This window comes from Drosophila rhopaloa, unplaced genomic scaffold (assembly GCF_018152115.1).
Source record: "Drosophila rhopaloa isolate 14029-0021.01 unplaced genomic scaffold, ASM1815211v1 contig_115, whole genome shotgun sequence".
Taxonomy (NCBI): domain Eukaryota; kingdom Metazoa; phylum Arthropoda; class Insecta; order Diptera; family Drosophilidae; genus Drosophila; species Drosophila rhopaloa.
In genome coordinates this window covers 5,286,122-5,307,669 of record NW_025334990.1, presented here as the reverse complement: position 1 = coordinate 5,307,669, position 21,548 = coordinate 5,286,122, and the positions used below count along the sequence as shown (strand labels likewise).

Sequence of the window (21,548 nt, the reverse complement as noted above, 5' to 3'; positions counted from 1 at the left end):
ACTTATTTATTACAAACGTTCCTCTACTTTATTTCAATGTTAAATTTACGAAATATATTGTCTGCAAAATTTATACCTAATGAGAAAAATACAAATTTTAGCCCTGAAGTGGTTTGAATAAAAATATCTTCCAAAGATGTAAGCCGTAACATTAGATTGCCGATTTGTCATTTATTATATTTGCATTTTCTTTATTACATTCAGGCCTGTTTTCTCGATATAATTGTAAGCCAAATTAAGATTTTATACTGGAAAACGTATGGTAGTTGGCAAATTAAATATTATTTTTAGATTACCAAGCCCACTCAGGATTCCCTCTGCATAACGTAATCGATTCTCAAGTGCAATATAATTATAATCAGTTTTTTTTTTATACTATATTAAAAAAAGACTGATAGAAGTGTAAAAACGTAACAATTAATCACTATCAATCTACTTCTGGAGTGAAAATTAACAAAAATTTCCTAAGTTGTCAAAGAATTAAATTAAATAAATCCAAAGTCGAAAAACGGAAAGTGAAATATTTTCTGTCCCCAAAGAGCCTTTACTGTAAATGTGAATAGTGTATCTATAAAAATAATTATACAAAGCCTTTGCTTATCTTCTTAGAGCCTATCTTTCATTGCCCTCAATTGCTTTAATGCCATAATGCTTTTGTGATAAATTAGACTTTATTTGTATATCCTTACAAATGGCAAATAAAGGAATTTTCACAATTTTAGAAGGCTAGTTATGCGTCTTATCTCAACCTTGACTCTGACTGGTAGGTTGATTCTCTTCTGAGGCAGATTTCCCGGGTTTTTGGCCCGGTTTATTGCGTCCGGACCTGTGGCGTTTGTTTGGTCGACCTCCGGCACCTGGTTGTTGCTGTTGCTGGTGTTGCTGTTGCTGGTGTTGCTGCTGCTGATGTTGCTGCTGCTGGCGGTGTTGGGGTTGACGAGGTTTAGCCCCTTCGCCTTCCCAGAAATCGGTTGATGTATTTGGCTTCTGTAAACTATACAAATAATATTGAATTGCAATATTTAAATAATAATAAATGCACATTTAACGCACCCTTCTATACTATCTGGCAGCTCGTCCAGGCTCATGAGGATGTGTAAGGTGGGTATCTGGCGGTTCACAATGATCTCCTCGAGGCCATCCATCTGTGGTTTCCAGTGCTCCTCGACGCTTTATTAAATACACTATGATGGTGATGACGCGTTAGTTGTTTACGAGCAGCTCACCTGGTGTAGGCCATGCGCGTCACTTGGTAGACGGGGTGGCTCCGTTTCAGGACTTCGGCGCAGGATATAGTCTTGACCACTCCACCACCAGATCCGCTCCACACTACGCATCTGTGTTCGCCTTTGTTTAGAGCCGCCTGAGCGAACTCAATCACGTTGCTTATTTTGGTACCACCTTTAACCTTTAATAAAGTAAGAAGTTTAAGGAAAATTTTCAAGATCAGCTTTCAATACTCACATGCATCCAAAGAATATCCTTTTGGATGTTTGGCATGCAGTCCTCGAACGGCAAATCGCTTTTGCTCAGCTCCTTTTCCACGTTTTCAGCCTTGCGGTAGTGCATCATTTTGAGGCCGACCGACAAAATCTGCAAATAAGATTGTTTTTCTCTATCAGAAATATAATCTCGCAGAAGCCCTTCAGCAATAACCTTGAACCTATAATGGGATGAAAAGAAGAACCCTGAGGTCCAGAATTTCAACAACCAACTTAACAACCAACCACTCGTCGTAAACTGTCCGGAGCAGCTATTTCCCGGTCACAGTCCGTGCAAATTGAATAATTGCTTGGTTTATGAGCCGAGATAGCAAGAGCAGAACGGAAGAAAACCAGCTGCAAATGGTGTAAGCGGCCAGGTCTTCTGGCCAGCGATGTTACCTACACTTTTAGAGAATGGCTCGTTTTTCTGGTTTCGTTGTAAGCAATATTTTCCCCAAACTAATAAAATTTTAAAGACGTTTTATAGGAAATATAAAGCCATATCGCATAAATTTATTTTTAAATAATTTCATTATCTCACAAGTGAGTAATTAAATCGAAGATATAAATTACATTTATTAATAAGGCTTTTGTTTAATATTTTACTTTTACAATCGATCGAGATTAAAAAAATACATACTCTTTATATGTTACTAAAGTTAAAAAGAAGTTTTTAGTATTATTGATTGCATTTTACTATTTAATAACGCATCGAAAAATATTAAAACGTAGCCAATTTTAGAAATAAAATAAAACTTACACTTTCTTAAGAAGAAATGCAAACCATCTGGCATAACCATGAAAGTCGTTGCTTCGACTTAATGCATTTTGAAGAGGAGTTCAAGTAAAAGTCAATAAAAAACCATTTCTACAGCAATTAAATGAACGCGAATGCAGAAGCGTTTTCGCAGCGTTTTCCCATTAAATAAAACCCTGCTGCTGTCGGCCACTAGACAACGGGCGATGGAGTGGGGGGCGGGAAAAGGAGGTCACCGAGGGATGATAACCGCAGGAGCATGATGCCACTTGTTGAAGCTGAGGCCGAACAACATTTTAGTGACTGGGTGTGGGAGCTGCAGCTGAATTCGACAGCAGCAATGAAAGTTTATTAATGAACTTTCATCCAACAACAAAAAACCGAGGGAAAAATCAGATGGTTGTGTGGGATGATGATGGCAAGTACATGGAGCCACGTGTCCCAGACAGTTCTATGGCCCAGTGCAGCCGGAACGAAAGGAGCCCGAGATGGAAAAGGAAAGCGGGCTGGAATTTTCCGAAAGGAATTCGTTGAAATTCCTTATATTTCTGCTCCTGCTTGGGCTGCTGCTCAGCCCGGCCATCCCCATCGTGATAATCATTTGGCATCACCGCCATTCCTATCAAGTACGCTCTGAACAATAATTCAATTTGGTGCGGAAGTTATTAATAAAACGGTTCGCACCCTGGGCAAGGACAAGTGGAAAGTATGTTTATGACAACACGTACTTTGAATTAACTCATCCATGTCCAAATTGAGTTTTATTTTAAGCACAAATTAGGTTTCCCAAGCATTTAACAGTTGAAAACTCAATTTCAAGTGCGTATACGCAATATCAAGTATACGCAACGGTGCAACCTCACATGGGCAATGGTGGATGTTTAATTTTTCACTCTTCCCCTGCTCTTCTTTGCATATCTTCACGCACAACGAAAGAGGATTGGTGGCCACCCATTCCATCGCTCTTAGCTATGAATGAAGCGTCGCAAAAATTCCATTTATTTGCCATTTCAATCGCACCCACCACCACCACCAGTCCCATCCCAGCTCCATCCCACTGAAGTATGCATTCATTAGACATGCCAAGGCAGCCGAAGGCGAAGCCACATCAGCGGCGACCGAGCTTAGCTTTTGGCCAGACCGCAGAGCAAGGATCAGTTTGGTTTCGCAAGTCGTGGCCAACGGTTCGTAGTCTCGGACTCGGAATTAAAATCAGTCAACGGAGTTTGCTCTGCTTCAAGTAAGTGCCACGGATCCGGTTATAACCCACCGACAATTAGTGAACTGTTTGTGAATTGTATACCTTACACGGCCATAAAACATGCCTAAGGAACCGCAGTTTAATTACAAACAACAATTCTGTTTATACAAACTACCTGCGATTAAATCGAGCAAAATTAAGGAACACAAATTTCCAACCAACGCACAACCACGGACATTATAAATGTAAAATAGCATCAATATAAATACATCAAGTTCAATGTAAAATTTAATCGGTGGGCTAAAAAAAAGCCACAAATAAAACTCCAAACGCGGAGGGGATTAATCAGATCGCATAAATAAAAAAAACGATAAAATACGTGAGAAATATATTTTTTTCCCACTAAAAAGCATTGGATTTATTACATAACACGGACAGATTGTTGAAACAAATCGAATGATAATAGTACAACATAAGCCCAAAAACCAAACTTTGTATAAATTTTTAAACAAACCGCTCGTTTATGTTACATGTTTAGTTTTCTTTCTAATTTAAATTTTGTTCTTATAAGTGAATTCAAATTTTTCTTTCTATCAAAAAATATTATATTCTTTTATAAAATGTTTAATTATAATATATTAAGAGAGCAAATTTTTAAGTTGACCAAAAATATGTTACACAAAAAACCCTTTTAAAAAAGTTAATAACATGAAAGAAAAAACGTTTTTTTCGACGTGATTGAGTTTAAGATACTCATTATTAAACTCGCAGCTGGGTACCAAAAAAGATTGTAGGCGCATTACGTGTAGAAATCATAATTTTCACATAGTTCATTTTCTTTAATATTGTCCGATTTTAAAAGTTCTGGGATGAGTCATAACGAATTTTAGTATATCATAAAGACAAGTCAACGGTCTTCAGTTTTTAATAGTTAAATGTCAAACTCTAAGTAAAATAAGAAAACCACATCTTACTCCCTAATCAAATAAGCATTTTGAGATACTTCCGTAACTTAAATCAGAATTTTTTCATTAAATTAAAATTTGAACCTGTTTGCTTTTCTGATTCATTGATAAATTTTCCAAATTTAAATACCAAGGCACAGCGTGGGGGTAACCGAAGAAAAACAAACTCACAGCACGAGCAGCAGGAAAGCCATTTGGAGAACCGATCAAAGATGGATAGCACCGAATTTCGAAAACGTGGCATGGAAATGGTAGAGTACATATGCAACTATTTGGAGACGCTGAGCGAACGTCGAGTAACGCCCAGCGTGGAGCCGGGCTACCTGCGGCATCTGTTGCCAAGTAAGTCAGATTCTCCCACAAATTGGTCAGACCCTTCCTCACCTCCCCAACCGCCCAGCTGAGGCCCCACAGGAGCCGGAGGATTGGGACCAGATCATGAGCGATGTGGAGGACAAGATCATGCCCGGGGTGACGCACTGGCAGCATCCGCGCTTCCACGCATACTTTCCGGCGGGCAACTCGTTTCCCTCCATCCTGGGCGACATGCTGGGCGACGGAATAGGATGCATCGGATTCTCCTGGGCAGCCAGTCCCGCGTGCACCGAGCTGGAGACGATTGTGCTCGACTGGCTGGGCAAGGCCATCGGCCTGCCGGATCACTTTCTGGCCCTCAAGGAGGGCAGCACCGGCGGGGGAGTCATCCAGGTAACCATAGAAACAAAAGACCGATGATATACCCGCTACTCCCTGCCCTCTTCGAAAAATCTGTGTACTATGTACTATAATCAATAATATTCTTTTATTATTTTGCGAAATCGCAGAGATTACCTTATCAAATATTGTTAAAATATTTAGTTAACCAAAACCAGAATTGTCCTACGCTTCGTATGAGTAATATAATCTTTGAGAAAGAAAACTGAAATTGTTAGGGTTTTAAATTCAAATCATTGAACCAAAAATCTACCATACCTAATAGTTACCGTACGCTTTTTCAATTTTATGTTATTAACTTTAAAAACAATCTTCCAGATTGTTAATATTTAGGTAAAATTAATATTTTAAAATGTGGGGGCTACATAGTTTCTCGATGTAGCTACAATGTTTATGGCCAATTCGTTCACATTATTTCTATGAGAGCTATGATATACAGACATCCGATTGTAGTCTTTTTCTTCAGCACATACAATGTATTTTTTTGGGGCTTTAGACTTCCGCCTCGGAGTGCGTGCTGGTCACGATGTTGGCTGCAAGGGCGCAGGCCCTCAAGAGGCTCAAGTCGCAGCACCCGTTCGTGGAGGAGGGCCACCTGCTGTCCAAGCTGATGGCCTACTGCTCCAAGGAGGCGCACAGTTGCGTGGAGAAGGCGGCGATGATCTGCTTCGTGAAGCTGCGCATCCTGGAGCCCGACGAGGACGCCAGCCTGCGTGGCCAGACCATCTACGAGGCCATGGAGGAGGACGAGCTGCAGGGCCTGGTGCCATTCTTTGTCTCCACCACGCTGGGCACCACGGGCTCATGTGCGTTCGACAATCTGCCGGAGATTGGCAAGCAACTGCAGCGATTCCCGGGTGTCTGGCTGCACGTGGATGCCGCCTATGCCGGAAACAGCTTCATCTGCCCCGAGCTGAAGCCCCTGCTCAAGGTGAGTGGGTTTCCCAGATTCAGCCCAACCATATCCAATTCGATCCGTTCCACAGGGCATCGAATACGCCGACTCATTCAACACGAACCCCAACAAATGGCTGCTGACCAACTTCGACTGCTCGACGCTGTGGGTGCGGGACCGCATCCGCCTGACATCAGCCCTGGTGGTGGATCCGCTGTACCTAAAGCACGGCTACTCGGATGCGGCCATCGACTATCGTCATTGGGGAGTTCCACTCAGTCGGCGATTTCGTTCGCTGAAGCTGTGGTATGTAGCATGTGCCATATGTGCCCTCGACAGCCAAGTGCGAATGGCTCTGTTGACTATTGTCGAAAATTGAATTGTTTTTGGATTGGCCTGGAGTGGCGTTAAGTATGTTTACTTGTTTAGCTCAAGTATGTGCCTTCGCCGTATTTGCTTGCGATTTAGTTGTAAGTACAAGGGTCTCTATGCCCCATGTATGCTGAATCCATCGCCCAGATGAGATGAGTCCACACCGAAATATGACATGGTCGAACAAACATTTATTGCTAATTCTTTCCCACCCAGAAGACAATAACAACTAGTACTTAAGAACGACGAAATATTATTTCCCAAATTCGTTTCTGTGTGTGTATGTTTGTACGTAGATCATATTTATAGGTTCGTGCTGCGATCTTATGGGATTTCCGGACTGCAGCACTACATACGTCACCATATCAAACTGGCCAAGCGATTCGAAGAGCTCGTGCTCAAAGATAAACGCTTTGAGATCTGTAACCAAGTCAAGGTAAGTTACATTTGCTTTCGTTTCTTTTCTCTTTTATTTTCTATTATTTCGATTGATTCGATTTCTTCCAGTAATTAATCATGCTTAGAGTTCAAAGCTCTTTTGTCCACCCCACCGAAATGTGTGGGATTTTCATTGAGGCAACTTGTGGGTGTGTGGGTCCATTATGCGAAGCAAGGGACCAGCATCCATGTAGGGCGCAGCTATAATTGGGAAATTGATTGGCGAGTAAAGCAAATATCGGGGCCTTAACTCTGTCCAGAGGGCCTTGGCCACGAAGACGTGAACTTGTTCACACCCGCCTGGCAATTGAAGCAAACGTGCGCAACTACACGCCAAATTCCGCAAAGAAACTGACGCAAAAATTGATTTCTTTTTGCCTTTTCAATAGAAGTGTTTTGGCATAATTGCCATTGAAAATTTTTCAGAGACAGGCACAAGTGATTCATCGAGTCAGCGACTGACAAATGTTTCGAACTCGTTGAGCGTAAGCGTGCCCAACTCAATTGAGTGATCGATTCGGTAGCGGATCTACAGAAACTCACGTTATGGAAGTGTAATTCTGATAATTAAACAGGGAATTTGGTTGCTTTATTTCCGAATGAAAATTTGAATATGCCACGGATTTAGTGTGATTATATATTTGTTACGGATGGTTACTAACAGATTTTGATATAACACAAATTTGTTTCATGTTAAACAAGAAAGGAAAGCAAACTTCGGGCGGAGCCGAAGTTGATATACCCTTGCAGAATATTCTGTAAATTATATTCTCCAAAATTATTTATATGATGCATTCTTAATACTCATAAAAAATCCCAACTTCCCAACTTTAAAAACACCAAAGTTATGGCATTTCCAATCGTTCAGTTATATGGCAGCTACAAGATATAGTCGGCCGATCCTTATGAAATTTGGTAGGTCGGATTGATTGGCGAAAAATTAAACCCATAGATAATCCCAACTTTCTAACTTTACAAACAACAAAGTTATGGCATTTCCGATCAATCAGTTATATGGCGGCTATAGGATATAGTCGCCCGATCCTTATGAAATTTGATAGTTCAGACTGATTGGCCAAAAATAAAACCCATAGAAAATTACAACTTCCTAACTTCAAAAACACCAAAGTTATGGCATTTCCGATCGTTCAGTTATTTGACAGCTATACGATATAGTGGCCCGATCCGGCTCGTTCCGACTTATATACTACCTGCAATAGAAAGACAACTTTTGGGAAAGTTTCAAGCAGATAGCTTTAAAACTGAGGGACTAGTTTGCGTAGAAACGGACGGACGGACAGACGGACGGACAGACGGACGGACAGACGGACAGACGGACATGGCTAGATCGACTCTCCTGGTGATGCTGATCAAGAATATATATACTTTATAGGGTCGGAAATGTCTCCTTCACTGCGTTGCAAACTTTTGACTGAAATTATAATACCCTCTGCAAGGGTATAACAATTAAAAATTAACCCATTCTTTTTGTTTGTCATATCCTTAATAAACAAATTATTACGACATACTCTGAAACGCATTTTCAATATGTTATTATTATTTCAAGCAATTTATTTGCTATGTCTAAATACAAATTTAGTCCAATTTGGACCAATAATTTTTGGTCCAATCCGAGGGGTACTTATTACGTTTCTCAGAAATCAATAACCCAATGACAATTTTACAATGATTTATTGTACTAAGGAAATGGTCGAAGGGATACTTTTTTTTGGTATATAACTCCTCCTTTTATTTTAAAATTTAAGTTCTCTTAAGATTTGTGGAACCACAAATAAAAGCGTAACTTTTGATTGTATTAGCTGGGCCTGGTCTGCTTCCGGCTGAAGGGCAGCGACAAGCTGAACGAAAAGCTGCTGAGTATAATCAACGAGTCCGGAAAACTGCACATGGTGCCGGCCAGCGTGGGAGACCGCTACATCATCCGGTTCTGCGCCGTGGCCCAGAATGCGACCGCCGAGGACATCGACTACGCATGGGACATCATCGTGGACTTCGCCAACGAGCTGCTGGAGAAGGAGCAGCACGACGAGCTCTCCGAGATCATGAACCGCAAGAAGCAGGACACGCTGGCCCAGAAACGATCCTTCTTCGTGCGCATGGTCAGCGATCCGAAGTTATACAACCCGGCCATAAACAAGGCCGGCACCCCCAAGCTCTCCATGGAGTTGCCCTCGCCCGTGGTCAGCCGTGGCAGTGCTCCCATCATCCGGACCCAGAGCTCGGTGGACCACAACTCGTGGATATCCTGGCCGCTGGCCTTCCTCTTCAACAGCAACAACGAGGAGAAGGGCAGCAACGTCTCGTTGCGGTGAGTCTTGTTCAAAATACATCTTATATAGATGTTATTGAATGTTTAATAACTCATAGTTTTAAAGTAATGAGAATATTAGTGTAGCGGACTGCTCGAATTCATTAGGAATTTTCAAAACAATTTAAACAAACAACTATTTTATTTGTCTTAGGAAAATTTCTATTGGGGCTGACACAGAAATATCTTACGATGATAAACATGATGTACATTCGAAATATTGTATCATATTTATATTTGTTCATACATTAAAGGCGTTAACTCGGCTTTTATCAAATTACCCATATGTGGTAACATTCCTATTTTTAACATGTCTGTTATAAGGGTAGATATTAATTATAAAATTTAACTAAAAAACCTAAGTCATATTACAACTTTGTGTCACAGCAGGAGGTGATGATGACATTTTAGTAAACTTGAAGGCTTTCCTCACTTGAAGAAGTTCCTCAGTTCCTTTTTTCATAAATGGTCAAAACAGAAAGGCAATGAGAATCAAGAAAACATATTTGTATTTTAGGAGTAATGTGTTTATACACATTTTTAAGTCTGTACAAATTATGATGACTCCCCGTGTAGTTTCCCTTTAGATCAAACAAAACTCATAATTTAATTTGCAGCTTTCGCCATCTGGACACCAACGTGCGGCCCACATCGTCGCGACGAAATTCCGGAGCTGGATCATCTCCATCGCCGGAAAACGAGTTGGACTACGTGAATGTCCAGCAGCAGCAGCTGGAGCAGCGATCCCCACGTCGATCGCCTATGGTTGTGCGCAAGGCTTCGGGCGGACGGGACAATCTCAACTAATTATATCCACTCAGTTTATTGAAACACACTTATAATACAGTATTAGCGCTTCCCTAAGCAAGGCGCCTAGTTGAATTCTAGACCAATCTACAATGCGGTGGGACACCAAAGTCAAGGCTTTTCGCGATCTCCCTTATAATACTTATACTTTAAGTTCCGTGGTAGCAATATCGATCGAATTACTTTCTTGTTTATGAAATGCAATAAATATTATTTCAAAAACATATCTTTGGGTTGATAAACGTAGTACTAGACGCATTTAAAGTTTATATTGAACACACATTTAAATATTTATGCAATTTAATAATTATTATAAGTTTCTTAATTTTGGGACATTTTTTCTCACGCTGTCAACCAAAATCATGCCTTTGTCTTTTCTTATTTGCAATAGCATATGGTTTTTGAATGAATGAATTGGATCAACATTAAAAACAAAAATGTGCACATGTACTGAGAAATGGTAAACAGAAATATCCTGTGATTTCTTTGCTCTTGAGCAAGGTAAACAAACGAAAACGATTTGCTGATGCCATTGATATGACGTAGGATTATTGTTGATCATCATGGATGTGGAAATGGGATTGTGATTCATTGAACGGAGATCATAAATTTACAAATATATCCAGCTAATTAATTAGCGGGTTTTGGGAAGGAATTCTGTGGTTCTAGGAAAACGGTCTATCCCCTTTTTTGATAAGTCTCCTTAGAGTCATAATTTTTCCCGAACACTTTGACCAACTGGTTCAGGTATGCCTCCTTTTCAACGCTTGAGTAAGGGTCGAGTTGCCCCTTTTTCATGTCCCAATTCAGATATCTGGGCGCCTCCAAGTTCGATTCCAATTTGGGGGCCGACGCTTGACTCTTGTTTTCTGCTCGACTAGATTTGATCAAATCAATGGAGAGTTTATCAATTGAATTGGGCAAAAAGCTAAACGCTTTATACGTACTCAAACTACTTGGGACCAAGTTATCCTCTTTGGAACCTAGTTGAGCCTTACAAAAGTTGGTATTTGCTACTGGAACTGATAAAAATCCATTTTTAAGGGTTTGCAAAGGAAAACTGGAGTGGTGTTTGGAGAGTGGACTCGTCCTTTCAATCATTCGCTGTAATATCTCATCGTAGCTTTGCGGTGACTTTACTGGATCATTGAAACTTGGCGTTAAATTGATTTGCCTACGATATCCTAGCTGGTCCGGACTGGCACCTGATGGCTGCAGCTCTTCCAATCGTCGCTTCATGGCCAGCAGTTGCTCCTCCTGTTCTTTTAGCTCTGCCTTGGACTTCGATAACTTGCTATTTCTGATTTTCAACTGCTTCGATTTAGAAAAAATTCCCCGTTGATTTCTTGCAGACTTTTTGAGTTGCTTAATTTCTACCATCTCTTTAGGTCTTATTTTCAACATGATGTCTTTTCCCTTGGTCTGCTGCCTCTTGGCTCTCTCAATTCGCTGCATCAGAGCATCTAGATTAGGTTTAATTTTCGAAGTATCCTCGAAGTTTTTGGGCAGAAAGCCGCGATCCCTGAGGTAGACAACGGGCGATTCCCAGTTCCTTATTAAATTCCGCACGACCTCATTATAAGTTCCTAGTGGGTCATCTACAAGATTCTCCTTTTGTCTTGTCTTGGCGTTAGCTTTTAGAGCTACATCCATCGAGCTAAGCACAAGGACATACCTAGGCCATTTTAATGGATTAGGATTATTTAGCTAACATAGAATTTGCGAAAATTTACCAGACAAAAATTCTCATGGCAGTTGGGATAATAAATATTGTTAAAATATATTAGAAATTGTTTAATTTGAATTATAGGGTTCAGATATAGAGATTTTATAAAAGCTATTATTTTCCTGTAGATCCTGCTATTCTACACTATACTATAATTATTTTAGGCCCTGGACAACATAATAAAAAACAAAAAATAGGCTTTATTTTAACGCCTTACCCTAAATAAGCAGATTTCTTATCATATTATCACGAAATTCAAACTATAAAACCTGTTTTTTTAATTTAACTCGCCCAATAAACCCAATTATATGCTTCTGGCGCCTATAAAATTCAAAGTATCATTTGACAAAATCTTTGACACCTCCCACGAAATAAATCAATTAAGAAACTCATAAATTAGCATGTTTAGCCGTAACAGAATGACTGAAATGCCAAAGGTATGATTTGGCAAAACCACAACCAAACGAAATTGCCAAAATAAACGAAAATACAGAAGAAGAGACCCGGAGCACGAAATCTTAATATGCAATATCCGTCAGCTGTTGTCAAGCGTGCGCACCATTAAAAATAAAAAAAAATAAAAATGCAAATTTAGCAAAGAAAAAACTACAGACAGCCCCCGTCGAAGGTCCACAAATTAACCTTCCCTATTTTATCTTTTCGATAGATCGAACTAATTTAAAGAATTAAAAGTTGAGAATCAATGTGATATGAATGGCTAAGTAAAAACTTATCTTGACCATTAATTGAATAATCTTTAATTCAGCTTTTAATTTAGAAATATACTTTTAGGTTGGTTTTAAAAAAGAATATCTCTTTTACCGATATGGGACTTTCTGCAAATTTAGCTTGGAAGATAGTTTTAAAAATATATAATTTATGCATAATAACCTTCCTATATATAAATACATCTCAATTGTTTGCATTAGTCTATCTTCCTTACATACTATACAATTTAAGTGACCGATTTTCGACTGTATCGAGACATATTGGGAATTTTGTTCGGTGTTAGGCAGTGCCAACTGCCATAATTAATGGGTAGACAACAAAAGCGTTAGCCGCGCTCCAAACACGCATCCCCGATGGCACGTACGTAGCCCAAGTTAAGCAGAAGCAGCACCAGAAGGCGGATGGAATCGGTGGATGGTGGCAATGGACCTCGATCATTTTGAAGTGTGACCGCGTAAACTGAATACGATTTTATATTTAGACGCACGACGTCATCTGCGGTGGCTGGTACTGTGAATGAAAGTTCAGGCGAAGCTCGAGCCGCGAAAGAGGAGCAGAGAAATACGTCAAGTCACGGTGTTCAGCCGATCTCTGTCCCACAATCTACGAATCTCCACCAGCGGACTCTGCTCCCACCGAGAGTCTCTTCAAGGCGGCGACGCGTGCGCCGAGTGAATCACCCATGTTAACCAAACTTTGCCTCAGCCTCTTTACCGTGGTATAAATCTGATTATTTTTAAACAGAACTCGGGAAACATAATGCTCTATCGTTACCTCGAAGGCAATACCTTCTTAATTTTATAAAATTTATAAAAATACTAGATAATTTCAAGAAATGTTCAAAGTTGTAGAAGCATAGGGCCGAAAAAGTATTTGTCAAAAAGGTATGGTAAGGTAATGAATTCCTCCTTATTATTTTGGGACAATAACGGTGGTCCCGATTTTAATGTTTCGTTAAGAATTTGTTTATTACTAAACAGCAGACATGCATATGAAATTAGGGAATAACCTTTTTTCGTATTCTTTTAGTAGTAGTAATTCGTTTTTTATTTATTTATAACTGGCTGTACAGAATAACAATTGTTAACAAATAATTAACCAATAAAGTGATAATTCGAAGGCTTGCAAGCTATCAATCCGCAGTTTAAAAATACATTTTTATACCCTTGCAGAGGGTATTATAATTTTGGTCAGAAGTTTGTAACGCAGTGAAGGAGACGTTTCCGACCCTATAAAGTATATATATTCTTGATCAGGATCACCTCCTGAGTTGATATAGCCATGTCCGTCTGTCCGTCTGTCCGTCTGTCCGTCTGTCCGTCTGTTTCAATACCGTTTGCGAGCTCAGTTTAAAAGCTAGCGATCTGAAACTTTCACACTCGTCCTAAAACATGTGTACGCAGATCAAGTTTGAAAATCGCCCCGATCGGACGTCTATATCCTATGGCTCCCATAGGAACAATCGGATATATCTTTCAAGAATTGATGATATTTCGCGCAGTGTAAAAGCTATTGACATGAATCTTTCCAAATCGTATTTTTTTATGCATACCTTGATCAGGGTAAAAGCGCGTGGCGATCGGACGTCTATATCCTATAGCTCCCATAGGAACAATCGGATATAACTTTCAAGAATGGAAGATATTTCGCGCAGTGTAAAAGCTATTAACATAAATCTTTCCAAATCTTATTTTTTTATGCATACCTTGATCAGGGTAAAAGCGCTTGGCGATCGGACGTCTATATCCTATAGCTCCCATAGGAACAATACGGTGAAATCGGTTAAAATTTAATGATTTTTAGGATATTTCGCACAGTATATAAGCAATTGACATGAATCTTTCCAAATCGTATTTTTTTATGCATACCTTGATTAGGGTAAAAGCACGTGACGATCGGACGTCTATATCCTACAGCTCCCATAGGAACAACAGGGTGAAATCGGTCCAAATTTGTTGGTTTTCTGAATTTTTCGCGTAGTGTGTAAGCTACTGACATACATTTTTCCAAGTCTTATTTATTTACGCATATCTTGATTAGGGTAAAAGCGCTTGCCGATCGGACGTCTATTTCTTATAGCTTCCGTAGGAAAAATAGTTAAAGGCTGCGAAAGTATCCCTTTTTTTCCATTTTTATATGACATTTTTGCAGTATAAAAGCAATTGACATCAAACGACGCAAATCTAGTTTATTTATGTATATCTTATTCCTTTCGCTACTTTTTCAGTTTTAGCAACTTCGGCAAAGTCTGCAAGGGTATTAAAACTTCGGCTTGCCGAAGTTAGCTTCCGTCCTCGTTTTTAAATGTTTCTAATATTTTTTTTTTGTCTGGAGGTTTTACAGTTTTGTCCATTTAAGAGATTGTAAAGTTTCGACTGGATCTGGCTGTTATTACGTATGCTAAAACGTATCTCTTTTAAAATAGGGTAGACGCCAATAAAACATGTAGATTTTCCATTTATTTTATTTTGCAAATGATTTTCTCCCCCTAATGATCTTTTACTTTAAGGTCTTGTACTTTGTGAGCTTTGAATTAACCTCAATGTTGTTTATGGAAGAAGTTAATACGAGATAGGCTGTAATGATACATTTTATAAAAAATGAAAAAGTATTGTAAAATAAATAGGAATTGTACTGGTTAAAAAAAAAATTCAACATGCTCATCCTGAATTCAACTTTGTACTTAATTCAACCTATAGACAGTTACATCCACTGTACTATTAGGGAGTGGGGAGCCGTAGATGATGGCTTATGAACTGCGAAACATGATGGATTGGGAAGTAAGCACAGGTAATGTTAGATCATTACAGGGCAGAGTTAGATAAGCACCCGTCAGCAATTATCGCCCAGCCAAATTACGGGGGAGCTCCAGCTGACTCTCACAACAAACCCATTCATTCATACGTGCTCACCACCCACACCTATTATCTCCCAAGTTCCCTCCCCTCGCAACCTGAACAAATCGGTGAAATTCATTTAACAACATTTGTTTATTTTGATATTTGTGTTTTTGTATTTCACCTAGCTGGAGATTCCATGGAATAATGGGCGTTCTTCACAGCTACGTCATAAGTTGCGCCTGTTGCCAGGGATCAGTCATTCGTGCATGCCAATTTCCGTTAACAGATTTGGTCAATGTTTGGACAATTGTTTGCCACTTTTTTTTTGAGTACTTGGAGTGATTCCCCCACTAGTCGCAGCCAAAGACCTCAGCCACGAAAATAATGTGTACTTCTTCAAGGGATTAGAGGCAACAAGTTTATTCTTTTCTTTAAATAACTTTTTGCACACTCTTTGCACGTGCCGGATTTGCGAGAAGTCGGAAATTTTCTAAAAGCCCCAAAAATTCCCCGAAAAACCAAACAAAAAAAAGTATTCAGGTTCGGCTCACATAAAGCAGGAGAACACGCTTAAAACCAATTTAAATATCATAAAGTTTATCTGTGCTATTTCTAAATTTATTGTACACTCAAAGAATTAAACTAAGGAAAAAGTAATAGTTTCACTATATCTTAAGATCATTGTCTAGAGTGACAACAACTACATATTTAGATAATGGCATATCAGAGCTAAAACAATTGGATTAGTGCATTTTCCAGAGGCGGGAAAATAAACTTTACAGATAATAAAGATTAATATTATATAAAACAGGTCACACTCGCGAAGAGGTAAACCATCTAATTATAAATATATGCATATAAATATTGGTATATCTGAGCGATATCTAATTAATTTGGTGTTTTTCCCAAAAAACATCCAGAAGTTTTATATCCAACTTCACTAGTCTATTATAATGAAGTAATTTGACCAATTTTACATAAGAAACATTCATTAATTACTCAATCACACAGCAAATGACAACAAACTCACCATATAATTAAGCCAAAAGCTGAAAACCCTTGTCCACCAGGGACTTTTTTGCCAAGCCAGGTAATGCTCCGCACGTAGTCGAGAGCGGAATGAGAGAAGTGGCCATAATGACCAAAGCGGGTTTCCCAGCCAAACGAAGTCCGAGTCTCCGGGCCGGTAATTCGAGTGTGATCACGAGACATCAACGTCAGTACGAATACCGAGCTCCGGGCACCGAGCACCTATTACCGATCACCTTACAGGTGTGTGAAGGGGATATAGCCGAGAAAAGAGAGAGGCCGAGTGTACACGATCGAGCGATCGAGCGAACGATCTCCAGGCATATAAAACGAATGCAGCGTAGTGGCCAAGACATTCGCGTCAAGGAAGCTGAGCTGCAACGAGCAAGCGATACGTGATAGCCGGGAATTTACAGTGATCGAGATAAGTCAGTGTGTGCTGTGTTTAGACCCTAGTATTCAGAAGATAAATAATACCTTGTACCAACGGACACGCATATATAATATACAAAATTTGTTGGTTAAACAAACGAAAAGTGTAAATTGAACATAATGAATGTGGAAGAGTTTCGCAAATACGGCAAGGAAGTGATCGATTATATATGCCAATATGGCACAAATATAGAGGAGCGTGATGTGGCGCCCACATTGGATCCGGGTTACCTAAAAAAACTGCTACCAGGTGAGCAAAATACAAAAAAATACGTGTGAAAGTATCAAATACCTGACAAAAGCTAGACAAATAAAAAATAAGTTCTTTACTTATATGATGTTAGATTTGAAATATGAATTAAAAACTGCACAGTTCTTCAAGGACATTTAGATCAATCTATTGAAATATATATTATTATACTATATAAACCGGCTTTTTAAGCTTTAAATTATTTTGACGACGAATTAACACAAAATCACTGAAATTTAAATGTCCTTCGTGAATTTCATACCAACCGAAAACTGTTAGTCAGATCTATTTTGTTTGATTGTTTTTGCTGGGATTCATTTAGAGATAGAAGGAAAAAGTTAATTATAGCACAAGTGATAAATTGTATACACTAATTTGTTAACTATGCCCAAACAAATTAGCAATGAATCCGAAAATATTTCGCTTCGCGCAAAATAATCAAAGAAAGCTAGGCAATAACATGGGGCAACTCAATGCCTCTCAAAAACTTGTTAAATCATGTTGACTAATTGTTTTGCCCGCTGCCCGAAGAGTCATGTGAATAATGTGCGAGTGTAAACTATTCGAAAATCCCCAGCCCACGGATTCGAGTGCCCCGCAACGAGGTGCGTGGGTGGGGGCCTGGCATAATTGGGGCACACTCGGCGGCCGCAGGCACAGCCACCTCTCCGTTCTCCGATCTCCGATCTTCGGCTACCACTGAAGTTGGCAGGCTGAAGAGTAGGTCTTGCTGGCGAATTTCTGGCGAATTCCGCGCAGTTGCGCTAAGTTAAATATTTACGCCGGAATGGACGCCGCAATCCCGAGTTCAACTAAACAAATCAATTAATTATGCATACGCAAACACACACCTTGCGTATAGACTTACTTGTTGATCTTTCTACTCACTGCCAAAAACAACAGACGCGCCATAAATATTGCCTTTGCTGGCCCCCTCTCCCCAAATTTATGGGTGATAAAAGAAATATTTAAGGCCCATCCCACTAATCCCCTGACTGCCTGTTTATCTTTTCAGCCGACGCTCCCCAGTCGCCGGAGTCGTTCAAGGACGTGCTCGAGGATTTCGAGCAGAAGATCATGCCTGGCGTGGTGCACTGGAACCACCCGAAGTTCTTCGCCTACTTTCCATCGGGCAACTCCTTTCCCTCGGTCCTTGGCGATATGCTGAGCAGTGCCATCGGTTCCATTGGCTTCAGCTGGGCCAGCTGTCCGGCGGCCGCCGAGCTGGAGACGATCGTGATGAACTGGTACGCCAAGGCCCTCGGCCTGCCCAAGGCCTTCGTTTCGGATGCGCCGGGCAGCACGGGGGGTGGAGCACTCCAGGGATCCGCCTCCGAGTGCGTGCTCGTCTCGCTGATCACAGCCCGTGCCCGGGCCATTAGCGAGCTGAAGGGCCAGACCAGCGTCCACGACAGCGTTTTTCTGCCCAGCCTGATTGCTTATGCCAGCCGAGAGGCGCACTCCTCCGTGGAAAAGGCCACCAAGATGGCGCTGGTGAAGCTCCGGATCATCGATGCCGACGAGCACGGACGCATGCGGGTCGACCTGCTGCGCCAGGCCATCCAGAACGATGTGAACGCCGGATTGACGCCCTTCTTCGTGGTGGCCACCGTGGGCACCACCGGCGGCTGCGCCTTCGACGACATCACAGAGATCGGCAAGGTGTGCCGTCAGGTGTCCAGCATTTGGCTGCACGTGGACGGAGCCTACGCGGGCAACTCCTTTATCCTGCCGGAGATGCGGGTCTTCTCCGCCGGCCTGGAGTACGCCGACTCCTTCAACACAAATCCTAACAAGCTGCTGCTAACGAATTTCGACGCCTCCGCCCTGTGGGTGCGGGATGTAATGAACCTGAAGAGCGCTCTCAACGTGAATCCCCTCTACCTGCGGCACGAGCACTTAAGCGGAGTGGACTACCGCCATTACGGCATTCCCCTAAGTCGTCGCTTCCGGGCCCTGAAGCTCTGGTTCGTCTTCCGGACATACGGCATTAGGGGTCTACAAGAATACATCCGCAATCACATGGCGTTGGCCAAGAAGTTTGAGATGCTGGTGCGGAAGGATGAGCGATTCGAGGTTCGCAACGATGTCCACCTTGGCCTGGTCTGCTTCAGAATGCGGTAAGTCTTAAAACTATTACTATTAGCACGGAGAAAGAAAAGTTGTAAAAGCACGCATTAACTAGATCAACATATTGCATTTTGGATCAGGGACTGGCACGCCAATTTGCTATTTTTAAACAAATTAAATCAGTAATTTTAATTTGTTTATCTATCGAATGATTAATTTGAAACTTTTCCAAAGACCCTTCAGAGTCTCTTAATTTGGGATCAGAGAATCTTTATACAAATTTAAACAGCGTTTGATTGATCCAATCCTTTTTTGAATTGTATCCAATAGCCAAATAAGTTATTTTGACTTGACGTTTTGTTAGCTATTGGATTCAAATTTCACTCATTTACAGAGAATATTATCATTTACATATAGTCGGTAAAGAACTTTCTCGAAATGAAATAGCCCTAAAAAAGATACTTTTCAACTTAAATTTTTTAAATTTTTAACATAGGTCTGATAATATCAGTCTCTATCTTTATTCTGGGAATCTAATGGTTTACACGAACCTCTTTACAGAACTGGCGACGAACCGAACCACATGCTCCTGGCCCAAATCAACCACTCGGGAAAGATGCACATGACACCGGCTAAGTTTAACGGTCGCTACGTGATCCGCTTCTGCGTCACCTACGAGCACGCCACCGAACGGGACATCCTGGACGCTTGGAGCCAAATTAAGTGTTTTGCGGAAGAAATACTGCGTGACCACCAGCTGGAGTCCAGCTCAGTGCCCACCACGCCGGAGGGCTCGGAGCGGACCAGTTCGGAGCCAATGGCTCCTGTCGCCGGCAAACCGCCCATCAAGAAGAAGCTGACGCGCACCAAGTCGCTACGCTTCTCCTTCACTCGTAGCATTTCACGGGAGCAGTACCAGAGCCAAAGTGAACACCTAATGGATGGGTGTACACCCATCCTGGTCGTGGATCCCAAAACTCTGCAGGAGAATTTCCAGAAGGCGGCGGATGACAATGAGAAAAACAACAGTAATGGCAACACGAAACTCAAAGATATATCCGACGTCGACACGGATGAGGCGAGTAACTAAGCGCCCAGCCGGAAGGCATTTGCGGATTTACCTCTATCTAGTATTAATTGCCGAGCTGAAATGAGGCGTGTACCTAAAGTCCAGCGACTACCATTGCTCAGTTTGAATTTAAGTACATCTACTTATGTATTAAGGGTCTAAGTTGTTGCTGAATTTCATAGAATTTAAACAAAGACTCATTTGTAATTGCTTATATTTTTTATCTACCTTAAGTTACTATCATGAACAAAAGCACTTATTTATAAACATTAACTTGGCATTTGTTATGCACATTTTTAAAAAAATAATGCAACTTAAAAATTATCGAGTTTCTTTTCTGGGCGGTTGCGGGGTTCAATTCTGAATGGTTTGTAGCCGTGTCAATTACTAATTTTCAAACTTGCATATTGAATATTGGATGCATATTGGATACTGTCATGTTGTAGTCTACTATTTCTATGTCGATTTTGGTTTTATTGTTTTCATGCTACTTGTCTCTAAGTGTCCCTAAGTGCAGCACCTTAAGGATTATAAATACATAGGTCTTCTGTGATTATGCAGGTTATGCTTTTTTTCTTAATTGGGAAAATAAGGTAGTAGTAAAAAAAAAGGCGGATTGGTTATTTAAAATTTGTATAGGTATGTATATTTTTAGTCCGAACTTTAGAATCTAAAGTGACGAAGACCACGGAAATTCCGAAATATACATAATAATCCAAAGAATTAATAGTCTTCCTCATTATCAAAAATTATTGAATAAAATGAACCTGTTCTTAACCATGCATATGTTTTATCAAATTATAAGCTTGAGTTAAAAAATTTGTTAAACGACTAGAGGCATAAGTGATTTATGTCCTGAAAGGACCCGGTTGTCTCATACAATGCAAACTTCTAACTTAAATTAAAGTATCATATGCAAGGGAATAGATTTGTGTTTTAATGTAATTGGAAAAGATTGTGTGATGTTTTGTGGGTTAAACAAAATATAAGTAAGCCTGGTGAAACCCCTAATACTTTTTTTATTCTCTTGCTTAAATTTTTTATACATTGTACATATATTGAATTAAGACTATAGACACGCCTGAAACTAAATTTTGTTTATTAAAGGTTTTTTGATTAAGTATAAAATAGGCTTTCAGATTTCTTTTTTATTTATGAAAGGGATTGCTCGTGTACTTGCCCAATAAAAATAAACATAAACAAACTTCATTTATTGAATTTAAATAAACAAATCTTAGCAAATATCCCAAGTCTTATGGAAATTAGGTGGCGGAAATCACTATTGCACGGTACTAATCCACTTTGTCATTCCAAAGTGCAGAATCTTGGATGCACTCACCTTTATAAATAACAATTATATTCCAACAATTTGTGCACAGCTAAATAAAAACAAATACACTGCACACGTGTGCCAATCGATAGGACCGGCTTTACAGCCTAT

General features: G+C 40.3%; 4 protein-coding genes across 8 annotated transcripts; 2 read left to right on the top strand and 2 right to left on the bottom strand.

Annotated features, from left to right (window-relative positions):
* Positions 1 to 652: 652 nt before the first annotated feature.
* On the bottom strand, positions 653 to 21,544 carry LOC108053348 (ribonuclease P protein subunit p25-like protein). 2 transcript variants are annotated; one of them, XM_017135962.2, is made up of 5 exons: positions 21,447 to 21,544; positions 1,465 to 1,593; positions 1,227 to 1,408; positions 1,054 to 1,170; positions 653 to 994 (listed from the first exon to the last, which is right to left on the bottom strand). In XM_017135962.2, the coding sequence occupies exons 2-5, from the start codon at positions 1,570 to 1,572 to the stop codon at positions 745 to 747; spliced, it is 657 nt and encodes a 218-aa protein (XP_016991451.1). In that variant the 5' UTR covers positions 1,573 to 1,593; positions 21,447 to 21,544; the 3' UTR covers positions 653 to 744. The 2 variants fall into 2 exon arrangements, with proteins under 2 accessions (XP_016991451.1, XP_016991450.1); XM_017135961.2 differs by lacking the exon at positions 21,447 to 21,544 and adding an exon at positions 16,288 to 16,351.
* LOC108053338 (tyrosine decarboxylase) lies at positions 3,408 to 10,129 on the top strand. Of its 4 annotated transcripts, XM_017135945.2 has the most exons (8): positions 3,408 to 3,481; positions 4,542 to 4,749; positions 4,808 to 5,115; positions 5,618 to 6,052; positions 6,108 to 6,322; positions 6,698 to 6,824; positions 8,647 to 9,155; positions 9,773 to 10,129. In XM_017135945.2, exons 2-8 carry the CDS (start codon positions 4,620 to 4,622, stop codon positions 9,960 to 9,962), a joined length of 1,914 nt encoding a protein of 637 aa, XP_016991434.1. In that variant the 5' UTR covers positions 3,408 to 3,481; positions 4,542 to 4,619; the 3' UTR covers positions 9,963 to 10,129. The 4 variants fall into 4 exon arrangements, 3 of the variants coding, with proteins under 3 accessions (XP_016991434.1, XP_016991438.1, XP_016991437.1); XM_017135949.1 differs by lacking the exons at positions 8,647 to 9,155; positions 9,773 to 10,129 and adding an exon at positions 6,896 to 7,432; XR_001769692.2 differs by lacking the exons at positions 8,647 to 9,155; positions 9,773 to 10,129 and having other exon boundaries at positions 6,108 to 6,620; positions 6,685 to 6,753.
* LOC108053343 lies at positions 10,433 to 11,780 on the bottom strand. The gene is made up of 2 exons (XM_017135954.1): positions 11,696 to 11,780; positions 10,433 to 11,637 (listed from the first exon to the last, which is right to left on the bottom strand). Exons 1-2 carry the CDS (start codon positions 11,710 to 11,712, stop codon positions 10,641 to 10,643), a joined length of 1,014 nt encoding a protein of 337 aa, XP_016991443.1. The 5' UTR covers positions 11,713 to 11,780; the 3' UTR covers positions 10,433 to 10,640.
* LOC108053340 (aromatic-L-amino-acid decarboxylase) lies at positions 16,628 to 20,422 on the top strand. Its single transcript, XM_017135951.2, has 3 exons — positions 16,628 to 16,968; positions 17,984 to 19,088; positions 19,600 to 20,422. The coding sequence occupies exons 1-3, from the start codon at positions 16,839 to 16,841 to the stop codon at positions 20,126 to 20,128; spliced, it is 1,764 nt and encodes a 587-aa protein (XP_016991440.1). The 5' UTR covers positions 16,628 to 16,838; the 3' UTR covers positions 20,129 to 20,422.
* Positions 21,545 to 21,548: the final 4 nt, after the last annotated feature.